Source organism: Poeciliopsis prolifica, unplaced genomic scaffold (assembly GCF_027474105.1).
Source record: "Poeciliopsis prolifica strain line A6 unplaced genomic scaffold, Auburn_PproV2 SCAFFOLD002, whole genome shotgun sequence".
Taxonomy (NCBI): domain Eukaryota; kingdom Metazoa; phylum Chordata; class Actinopteri; order Cyprinodontiformes; family Poeciliidae; genus Poeciliopsis; species Poeciliopsis prolifica.
In genome coordinates this window covers 9856273-9866066 of record NW_026562377.1, presented here as the reverse complement: position 1 = coordinate 9866066, position 9794 = coordinate 9856273, and the positions used below count along the sequence as shown (strand labels likewise).

General features: G+C 37.0%; 1 protein-coding gene across 1 annotated transcript; it reads right to left on the bottom strand.

Moving 5' to 3' along the window:
• Window positions 1-1783: 1783 nt before the first annotated feature.
• Window positions 1784-8744, bottom strand: kcnn1b (potassium intermediate/small conductance calcium-activated channel, subfamily N, member 1b). Its single transcript, XM_055046166.1, has 10 exons — window positions 8690-8744; window positions 6385-7444; window positions 5776-6213; window positions 5477-5572; window positions 4377-4795; window positions 3395-3539; window positions 3162-3272; window positions 2838-2965; window positions 2617-2686; window positions 1784-2129 (listed from the first exon to the last, which is right to left on the bottom strand). Exons 2-10 carry the CDS (start codon window positions 7435-7437, stop codon window positions 1845-1847), a joined length of 2745 nt encoding a protein of 914 aa, XP_054902141.1. The 5' UTR covers window positions 7438-7444; window positions 8690-8744; the 3' UTR covers window positions 1784-1844.
• Between the last annotated feature and the right edge of the window lie 1050 nt (window positions 8745-9794).

The following is a 9794-nucleotide window of genomic DNA, read 5'->3' as shown; positions in this document are numbered from 1 at the left end:
CTTCAACACTTTGTTAACCCGCCTGCTCTAGGAGTTCCCCATGCTGATTGGCTGCTTCTTTCACACTGTTCAGATTTGATTGGTTAATAGAGCTGTCAATCTGGAGAGGGACTGGAGCTTAGTGTCAGCGCGCGAAACGACATTCTCGTGGGTGCAGTTCTTCTTTGGGACTTTATCGCGAGAGAAAGTCCTCCGCAGACTAAACATATGGTGGTCTGGTAAACAACTTTGATTGTAGATGTATATCTTATCCAAAGTACGGTATGTCTGCTTTATAGGGTTTTCAAGAAATCCCAGCTATCGTTTTTTTATTTGCTTGCAGAAAAACATAAGACTTATTCGATGTAATTAATTAAGTGTAATTATAATTATATCAAAAACAAATATCATTAGCCCCCAACTATTATGTTTGTCTTTGTGACTTGTTTGTTGTACTGAAACCTGACAAGTGGTAGATAGTGCCTGTCAATATGGGGGTGATGAGGTAGGACCCTGGCAGCACAGGAAGGAAATGAAAAGAAAATGGTCGAACATGTTGGATCTCATGCAGTGAGTCATTGTACCTTTCATCACAGATGATAGCCACATTCTAACAGATATGTATGCATCATAAATGTACAAAATTATTAATGAAACAGGTCTGAAATGAGATGTTAGCCATAGCCTATATAAAATACACCATATGTAGGAGAGGTTGATGTCAGAGCAACAGCAGACATCCAACAATTTAATGAGAGAAAGAAAAATCTGACATTATCATTGATTGCAATACAATGACTCAATACTATCCAGCATTCTGGATTGAAAACAAAATAATGGAAGGTTAGAATAATAACTACTGGTACATTTTAAAACTCTGGCTATTTTAAACATCCACCAGTTTCTTTTGTAATACTGCTCTTCTTTAAGATGAAAACTGTTATAAACTTCAACCATCAATGTGCAATATATGAATATATACAATATTTATATTTATTTGCAATTCAAATAAATATAAATATTTATTTTATAAAACGAAAATGTATTTTCAGTTATATTTTATAAAACGAAAATTCCCTATAATTAGGAAAGCATTTTGCAATATCTTGTTTTATCCCTGCACAAACTGATAAGTAAAGCAAAATGAGAGAAATGTAAATAATTAAAAGTATGGATAAATATATTCCTTGCAATTATCCTATTTATATTTGCAAAGTTTCCCCAAACTGGACTAAACAAAACAAGAAATTAATAAACACTTTGATAAGAATGATGGACATGAGTTGTGTAAATATATGAGGGGCCCCTTGTATAAAAACCCTGATATTCACAAAGGCATTGGATTTAGGTTGGAACAATAGAGCAGTTCCGAGAGAGTAGTGTGGTTTCTAAGAGCACTTCTTGTGTGTCTTAAAATAAATATTCTTACATTGATACTAACAGAAAATATCTACCTTTCTCTAAAATGAACAAAGAACCACATTGGACACTTGACATCTTGACCTTTTACTGCACAAAAAAATCTTTATTTACTTCTTGAGTTTAAATATATGTAATGTTAACCTCTAAATATTAATGTTTTTCAAGATTTCATTAAATTCCTGCAGTGTCTTGGTTCAATTGCTGAAGGATTTCAGTTAATGAATAATATCAAAAGACTTACAAAATTAGCCTTCCTGAGTTAATCACTCTAAAAAGCTACATTACAGAACAATGTTTTTTTTTTATTTTTTTATCTATTTATTTATTTTCATCTACATGGACAGAAATAAACAGGCCTTTTATTCCAACCCTAAAGGAAAATAATCACGGTTTTTGGTACAGTTCCATCCAATATGAAAAATTAGGAAACTCAGAGATGCATCTCAGCTGTACGGCATCTCTGGTGTGCTTGATCCAGGACAAAGTTGCTTGGGATGTGCTGAACAACACTCCGAGCTCAGTGAGGACGACAGGAAGTGAACGCGGCAGGCTAAGTCATCCAGGAAATCTTTTTGTAGTTTTGCTATTGCTTGAGATAGAACAACTGGCAGCGATTGCACTCTGACAAGAATGGAGTCCAGTTTCTCTTCCAGAGCCACGATCCTCCTGTCCAGCTCTGCAGTTCGATGCTGCAGGTCTAACACCAGATCGTACATCATGTTCTGAGTCTGAAACACAGCAAAGAGATTGTACAGAAGTCTGGAAATATTTTGATATTTTTCCAGACTGTATCTATGCTTTGTCAGCATAGATACAGTCAGTCGCGAATGCTTTTCAGTAAACTATGCAGATAAAAAAAACAAGTTTTAGTGAGAGCTAAAACTTAGAATTCTTCAAAAACCTTGTGTCTTCCTGTATTATGTTAGGTGTATTTGTTATTTGGTCATTTGAGCATTATGTCTTTAGAACCTCAATGGATCTCCACTAAAGTTAAAAATAAAATGCAATATGCCAATTGTGTCCAACATTTTAGCAATATATTTTATAAAGTCAGCTAAACATGGACCCTCAGAGCAACAAACAGATGTCCCAATACTTGTATTGTCCCAATATAAGTAAATATGTATTTCACTCATCAAAAACAGCAGTTTGATCATAGTTTTCTGGTGTATTTCTCCACCAGAAAACTAGTAATTCAGAAGAGATTACACAAACCTTTGCAAGATCTGCAACAGTATTTGCCTGGTCAGTTAGTTTCCTTTGCTCCATTTTGAGTCTTCTCAGTCTGAATTAAGAAAATAACATTAATTTTTCTTAAATAGATTTAAGATTGTGTACAGTTTATCTTGACATACTTTATAATTAAAAAGTACCTAGTTATACTTCAAGAGGGAAACAAAAAAAAAAAACTAATTTAATCAAAGAATGATACCTACTGGTGGATGGCCTGCAGAAATTTCCGCTGATGCTGCCGCACACGGGCGTGGTCAATCTTTTTGACCAGCTTTGTGTTTTTGTAGATGAGCCAAGTCTCCCTTAAAACATTTGCTGCTGTGTTTTTTATCTGAGAAGAACAAGAAAGCACTGCAGGAGTTTTAAAATGGCAGAGATTGTCTTTTTATGACTGGCACTTTGTAGGTGTCATCTAGTTTGATAAATATGTTCATTTCAAAATGGAAATCCAAAGTGAAAAACTGACAATATTTATGACGGAAAAAGATTTTTCTTCAAAAAATAAGCAGTATTGTGTGCAAACAGACCTTTTTGTAAAGTTGAGTATCCATCATAAAATTATGGACATGTTTTTCAGCTCTTGTGAGCTCTGACTTCCTTGCAACAACAGCCACCACCAAAGCTGTACAACCTGCCCCCTGTGGAGAGGAAGAGCTGCGGTTGGCATCACAACAGATTCATTCAGTTGTAACCAAAGATTAATTTCGATATTAATTTCAGTACCCATTAATTTCAGTACCCAAAATGTATTCATTCTCACCATAATTCCTGTCAAGAGGCAAACTCCTTTCCCACAGTAGGTGTGAGGGACCATGTCTCCATAACCAATGGACAGGAACGTGATGGAGATCAGCCACATCGCTCCCAGGAAGGTGCTTGTTACTTCTTGCGCATCATGATACCTACTGAGCCAGAACAGCAGGGGCTGTAGTAGCATTTAGTGTTATAGCTAACACTATAACACTGCACCATAGATCACCATAGACCTGGGTGCCATATGTATTGGAATAGTTAAATTTTCAGGGTGGAAGCATTATTCAACAAGAAGCTCTGTTGTTCAAACTGAATGTTTGAGTTTCAGAAAGCTTATGAGATGATTTAAAGTAGCCAGTTTCATGCCACGGACCCAGAATAAGCATGTCTCCCAAAAGTGTTTGGATCACTGTCAAGTTTTAATCATTTGATCCAAAGTATAACCATCAGAAGGAAAGAAATTGGTTAGGATGATTGGGAAGAACCTAGCCAAGGCTCAAGAAGAAACATCTGTATCACTTTTCACAGAGAACCTGGTTTTGCATCTCAAATTGGAAACTATGGACAAACCTGTAGAAAATTTCTATACTCAGGTGAGAGTATAGAAATACTCTTTGGTCATAAATATATGAAGTATGTTGTGGGTAAGCCAATGTGAGGCTTTGGAACCTTCAAACACTCTGATGGTAGCATCATGCTGTAGCATCAAAATGGATGCAACAGCATCCATTTTGATCCATTTTGAATAATTAAGATGGGAACAACCTCTTCAACTTTGAGTCAAATATACTGATGAAACGTCAACATATCTGGTTGTTAGTCTAAAGTTAGTATTTGAAAACATAAGAGCAAAGCTTAAAAGCCAGGTCTGTGCCAAAAAACCAAACAATTTAAATTATTTTACTGCTGATTAGAAAGGTCGTCAAACTAACAGTCCGATACACACAATTTCTGTTAGACTATAAATTATAACAACTCTAAGATGATACCTCTCACATACACGCACTGTCCACGCTGCAATGATCCAGCAGGAGACACTGAAGACCAGCAGGACAGTCCCGGGGCAGATGGTCATCAGAGTCTTCATCACAAAACGAGTGTCGAAATTAATCTTATTGAGGGCCCCAATGCTGCGTGAGGAGGCATCTGTGAACAGCTTGCTGTGCAGCAGCATGACACGTCCGATCAGGTACAGACGCAGGAACATCGGGACAGAAAGAAGGATGTCTACATCGGCATCTGCTACAGCTGCTGTGTAATTGAAGGCCAAGCGGGCAGTCCAGGTGAACACATACTGGCCTGGGATTGGATGGATGGCACAGATGAGGAGCTCCAACATAATGAACAGGATCCTCTCAAAGGTCATTGCTATCCTCCAGTCATCTGCTCCATTGTCGACCATGAACAACTATTACAAATTAACAAAATTAATTTAAAAAAAAATCCTCAATTATAAGATTAATTCAGTGAAAGTTAATCTAATCTATTTTACTTGATCCAAAAGTACTGGTGGATTAAAATCAGTTTATACTTAACACTAAACCACGGGACGATTATTTATTTAAAAAAAGCATATTAAGCCATCAAAATATAGGTATATGGAATAGTTATATTGTTTTGTTTGTTTCTTTTGAAGCAGATTAAATTATGAAAAGCAGATTAGCCCAATGTTCAAAATGACACTGTATTCTTTTTCCATCCCAACAAGCTGACGCAGGTTGTCTTAACATTTCCAGAAATTTAGAGATTATTGATTTTAAATTCAAAATAAATTTGGAGCCCAACTGTTTTGTAATCACAGCCAATTTTCAACCATATTATATTATATATTGCATATATTATTATATGTTTGAACATGCTTATTTAAACAAAACCTTCTTTATGTTTGAAAAAAGAATGTTATTCAAACATTATGCCTATAATTTTGCAGAAAGTAAGGATAAAATGTGTGAATATGGGGAACATAAACCATGATTTAATATTTGTATGTATTTTTCCTTAATAAATGCCCATTTCTCATTTTAAAGTTATTTGCTTTTAGTCTTTTCTGAAAGCAACACTGGAAGTGTTGAACAGTCATCAATCATACCTGTATTTCCCTAGCATGGTACATCAGAATGAGTCCAAGAAGAATTGCAGTGGAAATGCTGATCAAACCTTTCAGCACATAAGAATAGATGGATTCCTGTTCACAATGGAGAGAGAATATTAACATATCAGTGGCTTTGTTTTCATGAAGCTGAAACCTTAGAAGATGACTGTATTTCTTATTCCACAAAATTGCCTTCAACAAGGCCAGCCTTGCTTGTGGTGTGCAATAGTACATATTTCACATTGAACATGTCTTTAATAGAGTGACCCAATCACATCTCATCAGTTATAGGTTACCTTAGTGTAAAAAGTTCTTGAAAGCTCTGTCTCGATGACCATGGCGATGATACCAAACATCCCACAGACCAACGCGTAGTCACTCAACTGTTTGCGCTTCCCAAATAGAGCTCTCCTCTGACCCAGCCGGTAGCTGATGTCCTTGGTCTTCTTCTGTGGTTTGTTTCCCTCTGTTGTGGTCAGGTTCTCACTGTTGGCCTTACTGGAGTTGTCTCCAATCACCTTGGAGAAGGCGTCCTCAAGAATAGCACTGTGAAGCAGCTGAAGTTGCTGCTGGTCTGAAGGAAAATCTGCAAAACTTGAGCTTAAAGTGCCCAGGCTGCTGAGTGGTCGCACTGCATCCCCGTTTTGGACACTACCACTTCCTAAGGTATCAGGAAGTGGAGGGCAGGGTTTAGGGAGTGACTGTTTGGATCCGATGAGATGCTGAGAGGGTTCCTACAAAAGAAGGTGTTATTGTTCACCAAGCATTGTATTGCCAATTGTTGCAATCAAAGACAGCATGCATAAAACTCCGAAATCATATGTGAGAAGATCTTTTTTTTTTTCAATTTAAACATTATAGAAACCCTAAATTAGCAGGAAGGACGCTGAAAAAAGACAACATACCTGACTTTCTTGCTCTCTTGTTCTCTCCACCAAATCTTGGTTTTCAAGCAAACTACACTGGCTGGTGGAGAAAGAGGTGAAACTTTTCTGACTGGCTGGTGTAGCTGATCTTTTTCCCCATGGCGTTCTAGTTAGGCGATTGTAAGGAAGATGGCGGCACTTTAGTGCAAAGGATGACTCTCCAGATGGCTTCCATGTTTGATCATCAGTTGAGAAACAGTGAGAGTCTTTCCTTTGATGCTGCTGCACCAAAAGTGGTTCTTTGCCAAAAAGGTCTCTCCAGTTGACATCTAAACTGAGTGCAGAGAGTTTTTTATTTCTTATAGCACACTGGCCTGAATTTAAAGAAATGTTGAACAATTTAGAATGAGTTGCTTGGCTGAAGTTTTCGACTTTTGGATGATTACAATGCTGTTCTTTATCACCATCTTGGCCAGAGCACTGAGGCACGATGATGTTCCTCGGGTGGTTTGTAAGAGGTTTGCGAAGATCTTTGTGATTTGTTTGCTGTGCTGAAACTTGGCAAGTGGTGGACGGGTATGTGCTTTCCAGGAAAGGCGCGGTATGAGGTGATGAAACACTTCTCTTAGTTCTGCCTCTTGGGACACTTTCTTTATTTGTTTGTGGCTGTAAACTTAAGATGTCAGAATGTTGGAGAGCATCAGGACAGGGGCAGCCACATCTGTCCATATGGTTTGGATTTTCCACAATGTCTTCCGCTCTTCCTGCTGAGGGTGGATCCTCCCCACAAAGCAGCTGCCAGTCTTGGTCACTCAGTTGCGACAGCAAAAGGTTCTGTGTTTTTGAAGGCGACCTCTGAGCCAAGCCTCTTGGAGGATTGATTCCATTCGACTTCTCATGGAGGGAAGATGAAGCACAGCAGCGACTCTTCTGAGGAGATGAAGATGCTTTGTCTGGGCTTCCAGAGAATGGATTATGCTTCTCCTCAGGACCTCCTGTAGCAGAGTGTTGATGTTCTCCATCTTGGAAGACTTCACCTGTTGAGTCAAGGCGTCTTGTTGCATTGGTGGGTTTAACCAGAATCAACCTCATGTTATCTCTGCAAGGCGGAAAAGACATGATGTCCATTTGAGTAAAAATCACATTCACTTATGATGAAACGAAAAAAATGCAAAAGATATAGAAATCTCTATGTTATAAAAATACCATAGATGTTCCCAAACTTTTTAACCATCTAATCTACAATTATTGAATATTATTGAAAGACATTCAGCACTGAGTATTGGAGTTGAGATCAGAAATCAGTGTCTACGTCCTGAGCCATAAATATGCTGAAAACCAATTAAAAAAAGATTACAAAACTTTTTAATCTAAACACCATAAACATGAGGTTGAAAATGTGTCTATAAAAGAACAGTTAAATGTTCGTAAATGTTGTTGAAAAATTGCTAAGGTTTGATAAATAAGTCAAGTTTTACTTTGAATAAATTACTGTAGACTATATTTGGAGGAGTTGAAGGGAATAAGGAAGTCATATTTTGTATTTTCAGTATAAAAACAAAGACCTGTTTTAGCCAAAAAGATGTTCGTATTTATCTGTTATTTGAAAATATTTATTATTATCAAATAATAAAAGAAAGATTAAAAAAATTTCAGAAGTTTAAAGGAAGAATTTTAAGCATTAACAGAATAAAAGTATTTTTGCGCAAGGAAGTTGTAAAGACTTTTTGTCAATGACAGATCTGCACAATGATCTTTATGCATCCAGAGGCCAAAAGTATATTCAAAGAAAGTATTATGTTTCAAGAGGCATTTGTTATAATTTTTTAATAGATTAGTGGGACCCCTTTGTGTTTTTGAATTAGTTTCAAGGCTTGTATTCATGGTTGTTAAAGTAATCATTTATTTAATTACAGGTTGTCTTTACATGAGGTTGTGAGCATGAAACAAACTGTCAAAATCAGATGTCCCCCCTGTGCCCTGTTTTCATTATTTATCAATCTTGGCAACCATAAAAACTGAGAAAAGCTTCACAGGTTTAATTTCCATGTAACACAATTCATTAGAAATTTGAATCACGACACTTTATGATCTGTAAACAGATTATAACTCTAAACACATAAGCTGTAAAATAACTGAATCAAAAATAATTCTGAAGTTAGTTATTTTTCTTTGAATTATGCTAAAACAGTGAAATAATGGCATTTTTCTTAAAATTATATGTTGAATTTTGAATTCAGTCATTACTTAAAGGCAAGCGTAGAAAGATTCACTTGTTTCTCTTAACATTTTCTCTGTAAATAAAAATTGCTTAGAATTCTCCACAGCCACAGGTGATTCTTACCTCGTTCCTGCTTTTTCTTCGATTCTATTCAAACTTGAAGAAGCAGCTTGCAAACAAATATTCGCCCCATCAACAGTTGTGATGTGTTAAGAAGAAGAGCAGCCTGAGTGGGTGTTGGATAGCCGGTTGCCTGCTCCCAGTGTGGACACTTAATGAAGGAGCTTTAAAGATGCTTTCCTTTGAAAGAAATGATTAGAATTCAAAATGAAGGAAGAAATAAGCAGCAGCTGTCTGATGAAGGGTTGCCATGCAAATGGAGGGGAGTGAGAGGGTGCAGGTCGGCGACAGTGAGGGAAAAATAAAAAAAAATCTGTAACATCAGACCACAGCGTTAAGGCGGGACATCACACGGAAATAAATTGGAGGGAGACAGGTAGACTGGGAGGGAAAACAAGGCCAATTGCTCGCATTCATAACAAAGTGGCAAATAAAAGGTCATTTGAAGATGTTATTGAAGCTTGTGGTTCAAAGGCCTTTTGCTACATCTCTTATCTCTTCCGCCACAAGAGCCTGACGCACTAAAGTGCTCATTTTTAAACCTGGCTCTGAATGAATCATGCCATCCTGCACAAGGCCTCATCACCTGTGCCTCAGAAGATCTAACAAATGCAGTTTCAGGTCCAGTATAGCAATCAGTGTTTAATGAAGCATGTTTGAAATCACCAATAAGAAAGAAGAAAAAACATTGACTCAGGTGGAGGTTATTCAACCAAATTGTTGTTGGTTTGGGGTTTTTTATGTGAGGCAGAAGCATTTCTATTTTTTTAATCAGTACGCAGCCTGTAACCCCCGATGTACATTTAAGATATGTAGAAAATGTATGTTCCCTAAATGAAACTGAACTGCTTGAAATGTTATGGTCTTGTATTTAGTTAGGATCATACAGACCTGTCTGATTTGTAAAGTCTGTGGCTTCATGTGTCAGTAACTCAGTAATTTATCAGCTGATGTATTAGATAAAACCTTTGTGCACAGCACAAAATATTACCAACAATGTAACAATATTTAACACAGTGGTTTCAAAAGATTTTCTGGGCCCCCTATGATTACAATAAAATCCCCCCCAAATAAGAAAAAATTAAATAAATCAACTGGGCTCAAGCAT

What these genes read in the sequence shown, in the direction of transcription:
- kcnn1b (XM_055046166.1), bottom strand. Translation starts at nt 7,437, where the DNA reads ATGAGGTTGATTCTGGTTAAACCCACCAATGCAACAAGACGCCTTGAC. An exon ending in CAAGAGAGCAAGAAAGTCAG is followed by an intron (nt 6,214 to 6,384) that starts GTATGTTGTCTT and finishes CTTCTTTTGTAG; the next exon opens with GAACCCTCTCAGCATCTCAT. An exon ending in ACAGTGCGTGTATGTGAGAG is followed by an intron (nt 3,540 to 4,376) that starts GTATCATCTTAG and finishes GTTCTGGCTCAG; the next exon opens with TAGGTATCATGATGCGCAAG.